This window comes from Salmo salar, chromosome 05 (assembly GCF_965601325.2).
Source record: "Salmo salar chromosome 05, fSalSal1, whole genome shotgun sequence".
NCBI lineage: Eukaryota > Metazoa > Chordata > Actinopteri > Salmoniformes > Salmonidae > Salmo > Salmo salar.
The window spans coordinates 52,728,158-52,747,644 of record NC_138295.1 but is presented as its reverse complement, the minus strand read 5'-3'; the positions used below and the strand labels follow the sequence as shown (position 1 = coordinate 52,747,644).

At 42.8% G+C, this 19,487-nt stretch overlaps 2 protein-coding genes across 12 annotated transcripts in view; one reads left to right on the top strand and one right to left on the bottom strand.

Moving 5' to 3' along the window:
• LOC106605070 (zinc finger protein 236) overlaps window positions 1–7,408 on the top strand; it is a 95,796-nt gene extending 88,388 nt beyond the window's left edge. For both annotated transcript variants that reach the window (XM_014200335.3, XM_014200337.3), the window contains exon 32: window positions 5,171–7,408. In XM_014200335.3, coding sequence (XP_014055810.1) covers window positions 5,171–5,313 — 143 coding nt within the window. In that variant the 3' untranslated portion in view covers window positions 5,314–7,408. The remainder of the gene's footprint in view (window positions 1–5,170) is intronic.
• Window positions 7,409–7,903: 495 nt separating this feature from the next.
• The window catches only part of LOC106605072 (myelin basic protein), a 69,293-nt gene continuing 57,709 nt past the window's right edge, over window positions 7,904–19,487 (bottom strand). For 4 of the 10 annotated variants that reach the window (XR_001328786.3, XR_006769902.2, XR_006769901.2 and 1 more), the window contains 5 exons: window positions 14,184–14,279; window positions 13,834–13,860; window positions 12,093–12,167; window positions 11,879–11,897; window positions 7,904–9,544 (listed from right to left, as the gene is read on the bottom strand). Coding sequence is in view for 6 of the 10 variants with exons in the window: in XM_045718342.2 (XP_045574298.1) it covers window positions 11,895–11,897; window positions 12,093–12,167; window positions 13,834–13,860; window positions 14,184–14,279 (201 nt within the window). In the remaining 4 variants the exon portion in view is untranslated. Of the gene's footprint in view, window positions 9,545–11,878; window positions 11,898–12,092; window positions 12,177–13,488; window positions 13,519–13,833; window positions 13,861–14,183; window positions 14,280–19,487 lie in introns of all 10 variants that reach the window. The other 6 variants (XR_006769900.2, XM_045718340.2, XM_045718338.2 and 3 more) reach the window with 5 other exon arrangements.

The following is a 19,487-nucleotide window of genomic DNA, read 5'->3' as shown; positions in this document are numbered from 1 at the left end:
AGGGGGGCCAGCAGGCCAGAGGTGGATGAAGGCAGTGCCCTTGTTTGGGTGTAGGGCCTGATCAGAGCCTGAAGGTATGGAGGTGCCGTTCCCCTCACAGCTCCGTAGGCAAGCACCATGGTCTTGTAGCGGATGCGCGCTTCAACAGGAAGCCAGTGGAGAGAGCGGAGGAGCGGGGTGACGTGAGAGAACTTGGGAAGGTTGAACACCAGACGGGCTGCGGCGTTCTGGATGAGTTGTAGGGGTTTAATGGCACAGGCAGGGAGCCCAGCCAACAGCGAGTTGCAGTAATCCAGACGGGAGATGACAAGTGCCTGGATTAGGACCTGCGCCGCTTCCTGTGTGAGGCAGGGTCGTACTCTGCGAATGTTGTAGAGCATGAACCTACAGGATCGGGTCACCGCCTTGATGTTAGTAGAGAACGACAGGGTGTTGTCCAGCAGTGATGCAACCGGTCAGGATGCTCTCGATGGTGCAGCTGTATAACCTTTTGAAGCAAAGAAACACGAGCAATGGACATTAGACCGGTGGAGTCCAAATTTGTGATTTTTGGTTCCAACCGCCGTGTCTTTGTGAGACGCAGAGTAGAGGTGAACAGATGATCTCCGCATGTGTGGTTCCCACCGTGAAGCATGGAGGAGGAAGTGTGATGTGTGGGGGTGCTTTGCTAGTGACCGTGATTTATTTAGAATTCAAGGCACACTTAACCAGCGTGGATACCACAGCATTCTGCAGCGATACGCCATCCCATCTGGTTTGCGCTTAGTGGGACTATCATTTGTTTTTCAGCAGGACAATGACACAACACACCTTCAGATGGCCTGGCCTCCACAATCACCCAACATCAACCCAATTGAGATGGTTTGGGATGAGTTGGACCGCAGAGTGAAGGAAAAGCAGCCAACAAGTGCTCGATATATGTGGGAACTCCTTCAAGACTGTTGGAAATGCATTCCAGGTGAAGCTGGTTGAGAGAATGCCAAGAGTGTGCAAAGCTGTCAAGGCAAAGGGTGGCTACTTTGAAGAATCAAAAAATATAAAATATATTTTGATTTGTTTAACAATTTTTTGGTTACTACAGGAGCAATACCTGTAGTACAAATGTGTTATTTCATAGTTTTGATGTCTTCACTATTATTCTCAATGTAGAAAATATTAAAAATAAAGAAAAACTCTTGAATGAGTAGGTGTCCAAACTCTTGACTGGTACTGTATATTTTATTCAGCTTTGTTCAATTGTATTCTTCATGCTATAAAATAATGCCACGGAATTCTAAGCTAAATGAACTATTGTAGCCCACAGCCATTTGGCATAGCCACATCAGGACCTAACATAAGGACAACTCAGAGTATGCTATTATTTTCTCCAGAAATAGACTACATATCATGCTTCTTTAGACCTGTCTAAAATTAAAAATGGATTTATTGGGAAGGTGTAGGCTATATTACATGGATTTATTAGACTTTTTCAAATGGCTTGTTGGCTATGTGTAGAAGCCAGGAGATGCTAATTGTTAATTAACAGTAAATTACCATGAGACCGACAGTTATTTGCTTGACAATCACCGGCCTGTTCACCCCACTATCATCCGTACAGGTGCATCAAAGCTGGGACCGAGAGACTGAAAAACAGCTTCTTTCTCAAGGCCATCAGACTGTTAAATAACCATGACTAGCCTGCTACCACCCGGTTACTCAACCCTGCACCTTAGAGGCTGCTGCCCTATATACATAGACATGGAATCGATGGCCACTTTAATAATGGAACACTAGTCACTTTAATAATGTTCTCATACTGTTTTACTCATCTCATACAGTACAGTGCCCTCAACTAATATTGGCACCCTTTGTAAATATGAGCAAAACAGGCTGTGAAAATGTATTCTTTGCGGGTTATACTCTTGGTCTTTTATTCAAAATATTCACAAAAATTGAACCTTTCATTTTTTTTTTTCAATAAATGTGAAAAAATACATAAATATTTTTCTACGAAACAACATGTGTGCCACAATTATTGGCACGCCTAGAAATTCTTATGAGTAAAATCTAACTGAAGTTTATTCCCATTCATTTTTTAATGTTTTTAAGTTTGCCTGAGTGATTAGGAACACTTAAGTGGTAAGCCATGACTTCCTGTTTCACTGGGGTATAAATACGATGTGACACACAGGCCAAGTTCCCATAGTTATCAATCACTATGGGAAAGACCCGAGAATACAGTAGTGATGTGCGACAAAAAGTTGTTGAGCTGCACAAATCAGGAAATGGCTATAAGAACATACCTCAACAGTTAAAAATGCCCATTTCCACTATCAGGGCAATAATTAAGAAGTTTAAAACAACTACAGATGTTAACAATCGGCCTGGAAAAGGACGTGTGTCTAGATTGACCCCACACACAGTGAGGAAGATGGTTCGAGTGGCCAAAAAATCTCCAACGATCACGGCTGGAGAATGGCAGACGTTAGTTGGGTCTTGGGGTCAGAAAGTCTCAAACTACGATCAGACGCCACCTACATAACCACAAGTTGTTTGAGAGGGTTGCCATAAAAAAGCCTTTGCTGTCATCAAACAACAAACTCAAGCGCCTACAGTATGCCAAACGTTACTGGAACTTTCAATGGGACCGGGTTCTATGGTCAGATGAGACCAAAATAGAGCTTTTTGGAAACAAACACCAGAGGTGGGTTTGGCGTAGACAGAAAGATATCCATGCAGAAAAGTACCTCATCCCCACTGTGAAGTATGGTGGTGGATCTTTGATGTTGTGGGGCTGTTTTGCTTCCAAAGGCCCTGGACTTGTTAGGATACATTGTATCATGGACTCCATCAAGTACCAGCAGATATAACTCAAAACCTGACTGCCTCTGCTAGGAAGCTTAAACTGGGCCGTGGTTGGATCTTCCAGCAGGACAATGATCCAAAGCACACCTCAACATCAACACACAAATGGTTCACTGACCACAGAATCAAGGTTTTGCCATGGCCATCCAAGTCCCCTGACCTAAACCCCATAGAAAATCGGTGGGATGAGCTGAAGAGGAGAGTCCACAAGCGTGGACCTCGGAATCTGATGGATTCTGAGAGATTCTGAATGGTCTCAGATCCCTTGCCATGTGTTCTCCAACCTCATTACGCATTATAGGAGAAGACTCAGAGCTGTTACCTTGGCAAAGGGAGGTTGCACTAAGTATTGGCTGAAGGGGTGCCAATAATTGTGGCACACATATATTCTATTCTATTGTATTTTAGTCAATGCCACTCCGACATTGCTCGTCCAAATATTTATATATTTCTTAATTCCATTCTTTTACTTTTAGGTTTGTGTATTGTTGTGAATTGTTAGATACTACTCCACTGATGGAGCTAGGAACACAAGCATTTCGCTACATCCGCAATCTGCTAAATATGTGTATGTGACCAATAAAATGTGATTTGATTTATGGACTACTTTTGACCAGGGCGCATAGGGATAAAGCACACTACTCAGGCTGATACTCCATCTCTCAATTCTGCTGCATTTCCTTGCCTGACAGGCCTTTTTGACAGAGAAGGTGTAACCGATGCGAAATGGCTAGTTAGTTAGAGGTGGTGCGCGCTAATAGCGTTTCAATCGGGTGACGTCACTCGCTCTGAGACCTGAAGTATTTGTTCCCCTTGTTGTTGATGTGTGCACAGGGTTCCCTGGTTCAAGCCCAGGTTGGGGCGAGGAGAGGGACGGAAGCTATACTGTTACAAAGGCAGCCAGACTTGTGATGACAGAACCTGTCCTTTTCGTTCTCATTCTAAGATGGATACGGAAGGCCTAAATATTTCAACAGCCACCGAGCTGATTGACTGGAGCTGTAAGTCAGTGCTCTATTAGTTGACTTTGAAACGGGGAGACCACACACAAACCAAGGGGATGTTGGTTTTAGGACTGTCTGGAATATGCAGTTCTTGTCACTAACTTTTTGTGACAAAACGGATATTACGGTGGCAAACGTTTGAAAATAATTTGGCATTTTCAATGGATTATTGTGTTGGTTGTTGGTGTTAGGACTGTCTGGAATATGCAACCCTGTCACTAACTTTGTGATATAAAGCACTTCTAATTCCATAGTAAATATGTGAATAGGGCTTTTTTTCAATGGATTATTATGCATTTCATTTGACATTCTAATTAATTAATCCTCATTATAAACTGGGTGGTTCGAGCCCTGAATGCTAATTGGCTGACAGCCTTGGTATACCAGCCCGTGTACCACGCGTATGACAAAACATGTATTTTTACTGCTCTAATTAAGTTGGTTACCCGTGTGTAATAGCAATAAGGCACCTTGGGGGTTTGTGGTATATGGCCAATATACCACAGCTAAGGGCTGTATCCAGGCACTGTTTGTGTGTGTGGGGGGTGAGTGCGAGCATCAGTCCTTGCCCGCTTATAGGGGAAGGCTAGCAACAAAGAAAATCCAAGGCGATTTCTAACAAACATTCACCTGCAGACATGTTTGGATGATTCACAATAGCTCTTTTATTGAGAGTGTCTGAGAGAGAGAGAGACAGTAAAATGAAGTGAGTTCATTCAATAGATAGAATGGGCTTAATTATGGACCCTTGCGGTGACGCACTCTCCCGTTCGTGCCTGTTTGGTTCTGTATACCTCCATTTAAACATTTGATGGTTAGTACAAAGGAAGTGTCCTCTGCTGAACTGACTCGAGGCTAACTCGCATGTCTATTGATGGATCCCAGACACAAAGGCTCTGTCTCGACTGCTTAAAACGTCTGTCCTCACCACCTCTTCATCTGCACTGATTGGGGAAAAACAATATGGCTGAAGGCAAGTCATCCTCCTCAGGCTGACTCATCATCACCTTGTCAATTCTTCCAGATCAATGCATCGAAGGAGAGGATTTTTTGGGGGGGACAATTGAGAAAAAGCTCTGGTTAACTTTCACCTGTCACTCACCCCTTCCTCTAACTTACTTCACAGGTGATAAATGTATTGCGTGTTGTACTGTATTTTTTCATTCTTAAACTCTCTCCAGTCTAACAGCAACGTTCATGAGTAACTATGTCCCTCTCACTCTGTCTTCTCTCTCTCTCTTTCATTCTCTTTTTCTTACTCTCTCTCCTTCTCTCTTTCTGTGTCTCTCTGTCTGTCTCGCCGTCTTTCTCTTGGGACACAGGTCCCGATCGGACCCAGGAGGTGACTTTGGAGCAGGGGACAGAGACGGAAGTGGATGTCCCTCCCGAGCTGAATGACATGGAAGAGGTTGTCCAGGAGTCTTCTGGAGACTGGCACTGTGGCATTCCCAACGTCTTCCCTTAGATCCCAACTCAGACTTGAATTGACCATCCCGGTTCATCCCAGCATAGACTCTTTACTAGCAGTTTGTGCACTGATGACACAAAGCACTGATTTTACCACTAAGTAGGTGTGGAAAAACATAGCACTCAGATCAACCCCCCCCCCGCCAAAAGCTTTTTAATTGAGTTGGACAGTTCTGCACTTTTTCTAAAGCATACCCACGTTAATGTTGCCAATCAAATACTGGAAACAGAAAGCGTGTGCGGCTGTACCTACACACATTGGGTCTTAGCAGCAGCTTTTAATGCCTGTTTCTCTTGTCCTCAGATATGCAGTAAAGTGGCAATCTGTGATTGCTACATCCATTTTTGAACTTTTAAATTCATGATATACACCCATTGATTATTGAAGACTATAACTTAAAAATTCCTCATGAGCTTAGTTCAGCTTGTTCCTCTTTTTTTGTAAAAAGCAATTGTAATCAAACATTTTATAGTCTCAACATGGTTAAAACTATCCTTTTGATACCATGGTTGTTCAGGCCTGGCATCCATAGCTCTGTCTCATGAATTTGAGAGTGGTTACAGTTTTCCAGCCCCATCCCTCAGCTATTTACCAAATCAGTGGCGGGGTGACCGCTTTTGTTATTGTTTGAACTGCAGATTGTCCCTTTAAAGGCAGAGAACTGGTCCTTCCATTGAACTAAATTGCTGAATCAGCCTGCGCTCTGATTCTCATTAGTACGAGTCCCTTATGAGACGTTTTCGTCAATAAGACGTTTAGTAATCAGCCGCTGACCTCCCAGTGCAATTCACCGGTCGGGGCTGTAGCAAGCTGAGGTAGGCTACCGGCGGTTTGTTCCTAGACTGTTGTTTACTCTGTTTGCCAATAAGAGGAGCAAACACTATAGATCTGCATGGCTGCACTGTCAGTCCTGCGGTACTGGTTCATGTCTCCCTGTAGAGTAGTATAACCACTCACAAGCCCCATCCACAAACAGCATCCTAGATCCTACCCTCCCTAGGCACCCCTGTAGATCCGCAGTCCGTAAGTCAATCAATATAATGTATTTTTTTAAGCCCTTTTTTACGTCCGCAGTAGTCAGTCACAAACGGCTTCATATTACCTATTTCGGACTGGACTAGGTATAAGCAATAGTGTGAGAACTCCACCTTGCCCGCGGAAAGGCTGGATGAAACGTTAGCCTTATTGCTTATTCCTATCCAATCATTTCAGATCTACGCTAGCGTATAACGGGCTGGGTGCAGGGTGTAGGGGTTGTTTCTAGACGAGGAACTCCATCTCTCCCGTGCTCCTGGGGCTGCTCCACAAACTGCAAACAGGCCCCACTATTAACTGTTTGACAATTGAGCTGTGCTTTAACAGACACACACATTGGAGTGCAGTTTACCAGAAAAATACATTTCTTTTTGCATATTTATGCTATACCCTTTTCTAAAAGGCAAGCTAAAGGTTTTGTTTTTGATGAATTTGTTGTAAAAAAAAAAATCTATAAAAATTTGCCATAAAGTTGAAGGTAGCCTTGAATGGTGAGACTATAAAGTGCTAAGGGTCATATGGATCAGACCTGGGTTCAAATACGCTACTCTTTGAAATCATTCGCTTTAGTCTGCCTGGTGTGCCAGGTGGGTGGGTTTCATTGTGCCAGGCAAGCTCGATCAAGCATAATGATTTTGAATAGTATTTAAACCTAGGTTTGGTGTGGATTTGAGCCCTCTCTTCTTAAATGTTATGCCTGTACTTTTGACAATGATGATGACCTGTGATACCACTGTTATTGGCTGCTGTAAGAGGGCTTCTGGGGTTGACTCTCCACATTCACAATGTGTTGCATGAAATTGTAATTTAGTTGTAAGCTTATGCACAGCCATTTTGTAATCTGATATTTTATTTTGCAATGTAAATAGTGTATGAAAGATTGCATATATTTTTGGATTCCTTATCAAATTGGTTGTGAACAAGAATTCATTTTTTTGTCAATTGCTGAACCAGTTTACAGACTTTAAGCTGTTAAGTGTTTTTGTTTTTTGGGGCAGGAATGTATTTTGTAATGTTGAAAAGTATTTAATTAATAAAACCAGTCATTTTTTACAGATTTAATGTGTGCCAATTGTTTTAGAAATTAATTGCATTTCATCTATGTTTGATTTTCTGTAATACGTGAAGATCTCAGTATGTCTCTGCGTCAAAACCTCGTATCTAGAAAAGGCAGGTGTTTAGCAAATGAAAAATCCATTGTCACATAGTCAAAATCCATTATTGTCCCTCTCTTTCATTAGTCCCAGAGTTAATAAACTTTCACAGCATATGGAATGACTACTTTCAACTTTTATTCATTCAAATGTCGCTTCCCCCACGTTGAGGCATTGATTATGCAATTATTGAGCAAACACAATTACTCTTGGAACCAGGAGTGAGATGCAGCTCTGTCATGAGTCTGCTTCAAACGGCACAATCACCTGACCTAAACAAAGATGGATACCGGTATAGTGTTGAATGTTTCATCACTTCTTGTACCCTACATTTGAAAGTTACTGCATGTGTGTACACTACTTTTAAACTTCTACCAAACAACACAACCAGAGACCCATAACGGTTTTATGATTTTTAATTCCTTTATTTTTTTTTTCTTCTAGTTATTAAGTGGCTGGTCGTACATCTTTTTATTACAGATACAACAATGAGGGTCTCAAGAGTTTCATTTACATTCATTCACAGGACCCATACAAAAACGCGCGCACACACATTAAGACATGGGGGGAGTGGAGACGGGGGCAGGCAGAGTATGCTACAGATTACACACGTTGGTTTTTAAACGAATGGAGGAAAGACACTTCGGTGTGGGGGTATTTGACAGTACAGTGGCAGTAATAAGCTGTTTATGCAAGTCGTCGCTCGTGCCTTGGTCGACAAACTCCGCGTCCTCTCTATCCATCTTCATCTTTTTTTTAAAATAACGTTTACACAGTTAAATAACGAGCACCTTTATGACAGTGTTGGTCTTTTAATATCCACACAGAGTAAACACAGCACATTGTTTTTGGCAGTCAGAAATGGCATTGCTTAGCTAGCTGTTTTGTATTCATATTTTGTGCAGTGCTTCGATAGATAGTATATAAAGCAAGAGATACTTAAGACAGAGAAGACTACACTAATGGGGGAAGGGTCTGAATCTGTCCTCCCGTTGGAAGTGCCATGCTTGTAGCAGGTCCAGCGTGAGCTTGGTTTCAGAGCAGTCAGTGTCTGCTTTTCAATGGTCAAAACAGTGCACTTCAGACGCATCTCAGTTAGATCTGGATGGGGAAACTCCCAATACCATACCCATTAGTGTCTTAAACAATCTACATGTACTGGAAATCAAATGAAAACAACATTAGAAATGATGACATCATCCATTGACTTCTACAATTCAGTGGATACTACAGACAGAGAATTTTAGTAGGTTAACCGCTTTCAGTAGCTCGATGTCATTTTGCCACCAAAGATCACAGCCAGCCATAGACCCTAATGCAAAAACATGGAAAGACAGCAACACTTAAGACAGGACACTTACACTGATGATACAGGAGGGTAGACATACAAACACATGACCAACTGGCCATCACAACAACCCATGCAAGCTTAGTAAGACAATGCTTAGCTATGAATTCATGTCAGGATGTACGGAAATGGGAGAGGGTGTGGGGGGGAAATGACAAAGACAAGCATGACAAGACAGATAATCACTCGTTTCTGAACCAGAACCAGACCTGGTCACACTTTCACAACCACAAGCGGTCAGGGCCAGGTCAATTGGACCTAAGCTACTTCAGCCAGGTCTGGTCCAGTTAGCCAGCCTTGTTAAACGACTCTATACAGACAGACAGAGAAATAGAAATGAAGACACAGGTACTGTAAAGCTATGACAGGGGTCCTTTAGGCTGTAAGAGGGGGTCCGGATGACTTCGGCAACAGTTCACATCCAAGATGGTTGCACAGGAGAGGCGGGAGGGAGGAGCAAGGGGCGGGGCGGGGGGGCACAGATTGTGTCGCTATATCTACCAGCCGGGTGCGGTGAGGGAGGCACTTGAGTTATAAAATGAAAGTGTTAGAAAAGCAGGGAGAGGTGTGTGAGTCGACAAAGATCTGTTCTTTGTTTTCCCCCCACTTGCGTCCCTTTTCTTGACATCTGCCTTTGTGCTCTTGAAAGGGGACTTCATTTTTTGGGTAGAGACCCAGTCCGGCTTGCGCCCTGCAAGAGAGTGAGAGACGAAACATAAATCAGGAAATGGACTGCTTTTGTCTTTCGCTAACGATGCTCACTGAAGGGACCTGCTGATTAGGACACAAATGTCCAGCTGTATATTGTCGTACAGTCTATGTGGCCTTGAGCATTGTGTACTATTGTTTTGTTAGAATAAGTGGGTGAGTTCTAGGTATTATCAGAATTATTTATTTTGTGAATTCTCGGCTATGCCCTAAAAAGAAACATCTCCAAGTTCAAATGTGCATGTTGTTCCCAAAACTGATCAATGACGTGTTGTACCAAGCTCATTCCCTAAGAATAGATTGGGGATATAAAAGTAGGAGAAAGAGGGAAGGATTGGAACGGAACAAAGATTATACAAATGAGACAATTCTTTACGGAGAACTATTGGAATGAATATAATCCATAACGTACAAAGCCTTTAAATCTCCTAAAACAAAAGGAGATGGGAGAAACGGGCCAAGCTCTGAGCCATTCTTACAGCAATTTCAGCTTCAAATCATTATCGGTTCGAAACAGACTAATTAGAATGCAGTAACAGAACTGGAGAATGGAAAACACCAAACAAATGAAAAGAAAACATTTTAAATAGAAGTCCGTCCCCAGATAATGATTCAAGATAGCGGAATCAGAAGCGCTAGAGATGGTGGCTTTAGGCAGAGAGATTGTGGGGAAACGAAGAAGAGAAGATTGGTGTACTATTTACCCACACATTCGTCATCTTTTAGTTATCGTAATGCCACATAGTCCAGCTAGCAAAGACACCATGTGAATATATACAGCGACTCTAAACATTTTTAAAAGTAGGCCTACTGTAGGGTATGCTGAAGATGACTGTGCTTGGTTGCCTTGCTAATCAACACACCCACTGTGAGTGCGCTGACTGTACCTATGGGAACAGAAGCTCCCTGTGCCTATTCTGCCTAATTAAAATAACTGTATCTGAAGCTTGGGACAGACTGGATAATTAAAACTGCCAGAGACCTCCAGAGCATGTCCTAGAGATTAGCATTCACCATGCCATGGATAACGCAAGGAGAGACAAACAACAGCCTCTCAGAATGCAGGAGCTCTCCGAATCAACACTCAGAGGAGAACTTGAGTTTATTGACAGAGTGAGCGGAGAGAAAGATAAGCGGAGAGCGTAAGAGAAGGAGAGAGACAGGCGGAGGCGGAGAGAAAGAGAGGCAGAGACCAAAAGAGAGAGGTAGAGAGAGACACAGTAGAGACAGAAGGTGGACAAAAAGAGACAAAGACAGGCAGAGACTGAGATGGAGAGAGACAGGCAGTGTGCCATTGCTCAACAATGGACATGTTCCCTCTCTACTGTTAGGGAGCGTGTCGGCTGTTGCTGACAGCTGATTACAGTAAGTGAATGCACTGCTTATGTATGTGCTCCAGTTCAGAGCCTGTCGCGTTACAGCGGAAGCAGAGGGAGAAACGTGGCCTGGAATAAACAGGGAGAGTCTGTCAATAGTGGCTGCTGCTGATTGTAGCAAAAAATATCTAAAATCTCATACGGAGGGTATACTCTCTGTTCAAACACCTCAGTCATCTGTTTGAGATGAACACATCGGGGTACTATGCTGCTCCTCGAAAAGTCCGGAAATGTTCACTCAAGTGCATGTAAGTGTGTCTGCCTTGCCTTTGTGTGTGGCCTACTGTGTCGGAGAAAAACCTCATGTATAAGTCTGTGTAGTAATACATCCCAGTATCGTATACAGTGTACTTGGTACACACGTGCATGAACCAGATGGTCAATGTAATGAAACGTGCAATGACCTAGTTGTAGAAAGAATGAACGGCACTGCTTCCATAACAGCTTGGCTTACCTTATGGTGTGTTTGCAGTCGCGTAAGCCATCGGCAAAGTGAGCAAAGCTACCACATGCCACAATTGTAATTGCTAAGCGTATCCCATTGCAGTTAGCACAGCTCCTAGAACAGCCATTAAGAGTAAGCAGGACTACTATCCCGAAAGCTTGTTTCTAATCCATTCATTTCACAGCCGGGTGTAGGCCCACAGGTGCAAGGTCACTGTCTGCGAGTAAGCAGCCAATTATGTTAGGCGCTACATGTCGGTATCAAGCCAAAAAATAGCACTACCTTTGACATCGAACTGCACTCTTTAATGCATGAAGCCTGTAGCATCAGCCAGACACTGTAATTATCACTGTCTAGAGGCTGTCTCAAGGTGCAGTTATTCTGCTGGTGGTATGATAGGCAATGGAAGGTGTCACCTTAGCCTATCAACGTTGAATAAATTCATAGCAAGTAAGAGTAAATATATATTGCCGCTCATGACTCATCCGTTACTCACTGAGTGCTGGGTATCATCACTGGGGTGAAAGAAGAAGAGAGAGACAGAAGGGAGGAATAAAAGAGAGAGATCCCATCTGTTTAATCAAGTGCACATTCTGGAATTAGTTTCAATAACATACAAAGGGGATTATATAATGAGATATTCCCTTTTTATGTTAATGTCAAAGGCAGATTAGAGGGTTTTTGTCACTTAAAAATTTGTTTTCGTTTACCATTTTGAAGATCTTGGACAGGGTTCCGCTGTCTCCTGCACCGGCCTTCTTCGCCTTAGCGGATCCTGTTGACTTCTGAGACCCCTGGAAGAGAGCAGGGGTGAGGTAAGACACCGGGAGACATTGTTGTTGTCACCTACCATGGTGGCCCAATCAGTGTGCTTTTGCCAGCTCATCTCTGGTTTTGTTCATCTAAATGATTTACTAATGGCTAAAAAGCGACATCATATGTCCATATCTTACGTGGGTACTGCATGGTCGTTTAGTACAAAACAAGATTTTCTGATAATATCATGTTGCATGAAAACAACAGAAGCGATAGCCTCGTCCCCGAGCTCAGTTGAAAGCCAGCAGGTGACGAGGTTATAGAAGAGATGGCTATTGAGTCAGTGACTCGCATCACGAAGTGAAATTTTACATGCAGTATTGAACCAGCCTCGATCAAAAAGGGGCTCCTTTGTGGTGGCATTGAAGCAGTGGAGCAAATCAATCTGAGTCAAAGTGGAAGTCTTTCACTTTCTAAATCAAATTCAATCTCAGTAACAGCTGAGCTGTGGCTGCTCTGACTCTCAAAAGGGGGATTAGACTGAGAACTGTTCACAATAAACATGCATGAGGATGAATTAAAGGTGGGGAGGAACACTTCAAAGTGTTATTTAAAGATCCCTTACCTCAGAGAAGAGCTTTAAAGGTCTCATCCCTTATCACGCTGTTATTTTACCCCCACACAGTGTTAGCTGTTATGTGTGGCCCATAACATCCACAACACACACACACACACACACACACCAGTGGAGGATGCTGAGGGGAGGCCGGCTCATAATAATAGCTGGAATGGTATCAAACGTGGTTTCCATGCAGTTGATACAATTCCATTGAATCCATTCCAGGCATTACTATTAGCCGTCCTCCCCTCAGCAGCCACCACTGACACATACACACACAGAGACATACAGAGACACACACAAAGACACAAACGCATGTGCGCACACACACACACACACACACACACACACACACACACACACACACACACACACACACCCACACACACACACACACACACACGGGCCAAGAGAAGAGGACAAGACTTCAAATTCAGCATGGCAAATAAGAAAAAGCAGGATTAAGTTGCTGGTTATCATACCGAAAAGGAAAAACGACTTCAGCAAATAAAGAACTGGATATTCAATTGAGCCGGAGGCGGAGAGCTTGCCAAACAAAACTACTCAAAACATGATTTAATAAAAGAGAGAAACGGATGAGGGCGTTATGCATGTACGCTTGGATTAGAACAAGCTCTCAAGCCTTAAAATGGCTACAGAATATACTGTTTAAGGAACGGCCTGGGATTTTTCCTCTTAGTTTTCTTTAGCTGTAGCGTTTAACCACGTACCAGGCCTAGTTTCGCAGTCATTGCCGTCCACTGGACAAGGACATGTAAGAGACAGAGACAGGGAACAGACAGGGGTGAGGGGAGGAAAGTTAAACACTCAGGTCTTACTCAGAGCAAAGGCAGTGCAGCAGGAAGAGATGGGTCCACATCCAGGGTCGAGCATAGCAGAGTAAGGCAGACGCTCGCGTCATCAGAGAGAGCACAGATTCAGTGACATACAGTACACGACATTCAGTGACATCATATGTTAACAAAGCCAAATACACAATCATATCCAAAGACTAAAACAACCTTCAACTCCTCAATTGGACAATATTGACAAAGAGTAATGTAAATGGGGCTCACCCTAGACTTAGGAGGGGCAGGGGACACCTGAGGGGAGAGAGTGACACAGACCTTTAGAAATACAATTACATTTTAGTCATTTAGCAGACACTCTTATCAAGAGCGATTTACAGGATCAATTAGGGTTAAGTTCCTTGCTCAAGGGCACATCAACAGATATTTCACCTAGTTGGGTCAGGGATTCGAACCAGTGACCTTTCATTTACTGGCCTAAAGTTATTTATACCACTAGGCTACCTGCTCTTAACCACTAGGCCACCTGCTCTAAACGGGTAGACTACCTGCCGCCCTCATATCAACAAGTCAAACGTCAACAGTAGTAGGCAAACTATGCAGATGTGGTGACTCACGATCGTTCTGAAGAGGCGTACAACAGCGTTCTCTCCTCCCTTAGGGGCTGCCTTGGCAGGTCTGGCAGGAGAGGAGGACAGGCCACGGAAGGAACCCTGGAAGGGAGGGAGGGAGGGATGGAAGAAGCAAGGGAGGGAGGGATGGAAGAAGGAAAGGAGGGGAGGGAGGGAGGGATTGAAGAAGGAAAGGAGGGAGGGAGGGATGGAAGAAGGAAAGGAGGGAGGGATGGAAGAAGGAAAGGAGGGAGGGATGGAAGAACATTATAAAAGGCACAGCGGGAATACATATAGCCCAACACAACCTAACAAGAAAGTGTGCTCCCTGAACCAGACCAGGCTCTACTCTGGCTCCACTCTCCAGCTCCTGAAAGGTGTTACCATTGGAAACAGCTGCTGACATATTGCCAAACACCAGGGATGCTGGAGCACATTTTCTGGGGCTGTAGAACGGCTTCTTCTTCAGCTGGATGGACTACCTGGGGAGCTCTTACATCACAGAGGACCTGAGATAAGCTCTCCGAGTCATTCACAGCAGACTCACGTAGGCGTACACAGATAACGCCCATCCAAAACTCATTCAAACTGAAAACAAGTGATTAAAAACTAACTGGATGAAGGAATTATAAATAAATGAATAAAGTCAGTAAGAAATGTTTTGGATCTTTGCAAAGTGTGATAAATATCGACACTAAATGCTGTTGAAGGGGAAGTTAAGTAGAGATCAATACAATTAACTACTTCAGACAAATAAACCTTTAGAGGATTGGATAGGGATGAATGCAAAATTAGCTCTATGTCTCATTCTCCTGAACTTGAATAAATAGCACCCCCCTCTCTCTCACAATAGGCTCTAACATGTCCCTTCCCGACACACACAACTGGGACCTTAATTAAAATGGTGTGAATCTGCAATGATTCATTGTCATTTTCTCAATAATAACCCTGATTATTTCCAGTCGGCTATTTAGGGGTATGTTTGTGAGTAACATCCTTTGATATAGCGAAACCCATTTCATCCTAATGAGTGCCTCTCTCTCTGTGGTATTTTGTGGAGTGAGAGCGAGGGGACCTTTATGCCCCCATTCAAGTCAGTGAGCGAAGAGACTGGAGAAGCTGAGGCTCTCACTGAATCACTGCGATTATCCCTATGAAAGAACTTTACCAAAATGAGAGGGCAAACTTTCACCCCTGTACATCGTTCACAATATAATAGTCATTAGTGCTTCCAATTGCATTTCATTCACTGTCTTTTCTGCCCATATATGGATGGATAGTTGGATGGATGGAAGCAGACTCAAGCAGACAATGACCTCAGGAAAGAAACACATTAACATAGAAAATGTGTTTGTTCTTAGGAGCGTTATCCTCTCCAATAAATAGGTATCTAACCCGTAGGACCAGAGGGAATTTAAAATCTATCAAACTATTGGAAGTGGATGATAATATCCAACACATTTATGAATACAGAAGGTGCTCAGTAGAATAGCCAGGTAGCATGGTTGTAGGTCGGTCAGTTTGTTCTCCATGAGAAAAAGATGTTGAAAAGACGTGGAAAATAAGTTATTTTCAACCAAACAAATGCTCATTGGGTTTGTGGTGGAGCCGGTACAGGTGAATTCATCTCACCACTTGTAGTTGTTGTGAAGAACTGATCTGCCTCACAGCTGCGACTGGATGACTCAACGGTTATTCTTTGTGTGTTCCAGCAGCTCTGTCACCAAGATGGAGACAACTGGGGATACGTCCCAAATGGCACCCTATTCCCTATATAGTGCACTACCTTTGACCTAGGCCCATCAAAAGTAGTGTACTATATAGGGAATAGGGTGTCATTTGGTATGCACCCTAGGGGTTCATTACTGATTGCCATTGCAGAATCCTGTCCGCAGTTGATTAGGAATGATTCATTTTGAACATCGACTTGACATCAGAAGTTCCACTTATGTTACCATTAAATACAGTTCCAGAGATTGAGCAGCCCGAGAGAGAGTTAGGAAGAGAAAGTTGAGTCAGAAAGTGGAAGGAGAGAAGTTAGAGCGAGAGAGACATTGAAAGATTAAATTCTGAATTTAGAATCCGTTTGATTTATTTGTAAAGAAGGATCACAATACTCAGTTATGAACTTCACATGTCCTTTACCGAACCATCTTGCATTGGATGTTGTCAGTATCGGTTTTCATTTTCCAACACAAGAGGAGTGTTCAAAGGACAACGTCATTCTGACGCAAGGAGGGTCCTTTCAGGATAGAGCAGAGCAGGGGATTATTGTGTAGGGAGGGAGGAAGGGATGTTCTCCTCTCTATGGTTGATGTTTGAAGAGTATGAGAGATAAGTGTGTGTTCCTGGCACGGAAGCGCATTGTTATTTACCCACAATTCAGATTTCACAAAAGTAGCTGTGCTCGTTCCACAGCGGAAAAGAAAAACAATAAAAATGCACCACACCGTCATCACACTTTCATAAAGCTACAAAGCCCGTTTCATCCTCAACATACACGATTGGATTTACATCACAGTGGACGTCCGTGCATCATTTCATAATTCAGCTAGCTGCTAGAGTGGCAGGCCAGCCGGCGTAGAGAAAGTTCGGTAACACGCAATTTGATACTTCGTTTCAACTCTGACACAGAGGCTGTTATCCAGGCGTGTTAGGCCAGCATAGTCATAATGCAAAACGTTACCTCTATCATGACAACAGTCATACGTTATAACTGCAGTCATGAACGGATTTGACACAAGATTACACCTTCGTGTTAATGTCATAGTGGCGTGTCAAATGAAGTGTAACCAAAAGTTTCCTGCAGTGAAGAACAAGGTCACCTAAAACCCAGGTAGAAAGAGTATTCAGGACTCATAGGACACCTTCTCCCTGAGGATTTAATTACTGTTAAAACTCTCTCCTCAGAGGTGCAGGAGGTCAAACCTGGACAGAAGCTGACTCCTTTAAATGGACCACGGTCAATAATTTATTCTGGAATAAATTAATTGAAATAATGTATTATTTATGAAGGAGCGGGAGGATATGAGGGCCACATAGTGATTACTACATCCTATCCTATTGAGACAGTGTGCGAGCTTATTGTGGACACACAAATCGCCCACTGTCAATTGAATAGATCTTACCCACAATAGGTGAAACATCCATGCGCCATACGTTACAATTATTCATATACAGTGCATGCTCCTTCTCAATCCATCACAGCTTTACATTTGACTTGGGTTTTGATTGATCACAAAGGTCAATGTCCGTCAGTGTCACAACAGACAACTCGGCGATTGATTAATAAGACTCACCGGGTGCAGATCCACCAGCCACTGACTGACTCCTTCTTTGGAGTGAAATCCACGTTCAACAGTTGGTATTCTCAGGAGGACAGACTTTTTTTTAAAGTACTTCCACTGCCAGATGACCTCTTCAGTTGTCTCTGTGCTGCAACTTCTCCAACTATTTAGGAGAAGCTAGCAGGAATTGGACGACTGCCTCAGGGGGGTTGACAGTTTACGACAAAGTGTCATATTAGAAAGCGGTGGAGCTCTAGGTCATTCCCTAACACTGACAACAATAAGACAAGGTTGTGGACTACAATCTACTAAACCATAGTTGAACTGGTTCTTTACCGTCCAAAGCCAGGGTACTGGACCGGACGTCTAGTAAGACCTAGCTCTTGACATTGGACAGTGCTTGTCTTACAGTGCCAGGTGGATGTAAGTTAATAGCAGCTATCCTCTACACTCCTCAGTTCTCATCAACTCTGAATAAATAAAAACGGCAACTATACCACTGTCTGACATCAATGTCAAATAAATGTAGTGCTCAGAGGAAGTTAAGGTTATTTTTCTTGTCCTTGTTTCACTCAAGTACGAACACTTTAGAAGAAATGCAAATGAGACTGCACTAACTTGACTCTGGCTATCGCTATTGATGTCTTACATTTTGTAAAATATGCACATAAAAAAAATTCTGAACAAGGTAGGCTTGACTCCTTGACTCTTTCATTTTTGACCATGAGGCACATCTAATGAATTCAATGACAAGTAGCATCTCATTGGCAATTCCAGTCCACTTATTCATATTCAGTTATGAATGAAAATACTTAACTGGAGGTCTCCAAAAAGTGAGATGGACAAAGTGAGACAGACTTTCTTATTTTGATTTTGTATTCAGGTTGATTTTTGAAAATAGCTGTCATTTGCCCCTTTGCTAACCTGAATACAAAATTAAAACAAGAAATAAACACTTGTTTTATCCTGATTTACCGGATCTCGATAAACTTTCCAAGATGTTCAATTAAAGACCAATTCAAAAAATACTTTCAATTATTGACAAAAGCATCAAATACAAAATGTGACTGAAATATAATTTTCAGTTGAATAAAAGTGATAAGGCAGACAGTACTAAAGATGAATTTCCCCCCAAAAAATTCAGCAAATGAACCTGGTCCCAGATTTGTTAATGCCGTCTTGCCAAATCATACGGTCATTGTCATGCCAAACATGATTAACTTCTCACTGTGCCCATCAATGACAGAATGATCAGATATGGAGATTGAGGTGAGGCCAGACTGTTTGGCATGACAACAATCATTTTACATGGCCTCAAGCTACTTAATAAAAGCTGAGCTAAGAGTAAGCCTCATATTTCCATTAAGTCAACACAACACTTCTCCCAGCCTCATCTAGACAAGTATGCCATTACTGCAGAGTGTAGTCTTATCCACTCAAGAAGTGAAAGGACAAATCAATTGGGAATAGTTTGATGATGTACATTCCATTCCCTCTTCAACTGGGCCTGATTCTCCATTGGCTATTCCTAGCATAGACCACCTCAGCCCAGCATGAGAGGTTTCTCCTCAAACTAGACAGGATCGAAACGGAACTGTCAGCCAACGTCACTGATTGAGATAATACAATGTGAAAATCAGCAATAACCACTACGCTCAAATCAGTGTGATCGTGTCCAGTTGTGTTGTCGTTCCAAACATTCTGTGGCGTGACTGCACCTGTTGCATCAGAGGAGGGTTATTAAAAGTGACATTACATAATAAAAACAACAATACAAAAGCCAAAAAAAATGCTGCTCAGGGTGGGTGTTTAAGAGCGTTTAATCATGCCATTTATCCAAAAGCTCAGAACAGGATCAGGTTAGGAACAGATGTTGGTCATTACAATTCACAGGAAATACAAGCATCGCAAGCATTACAAAAGGGATCAGCGAATAGGATCAAACAGACTCCCACACACACACAGTTCCTGACAGGGTAAAGGAAAACCTGGGTTCAAATACTATTTGAACTCTTTCAAATAC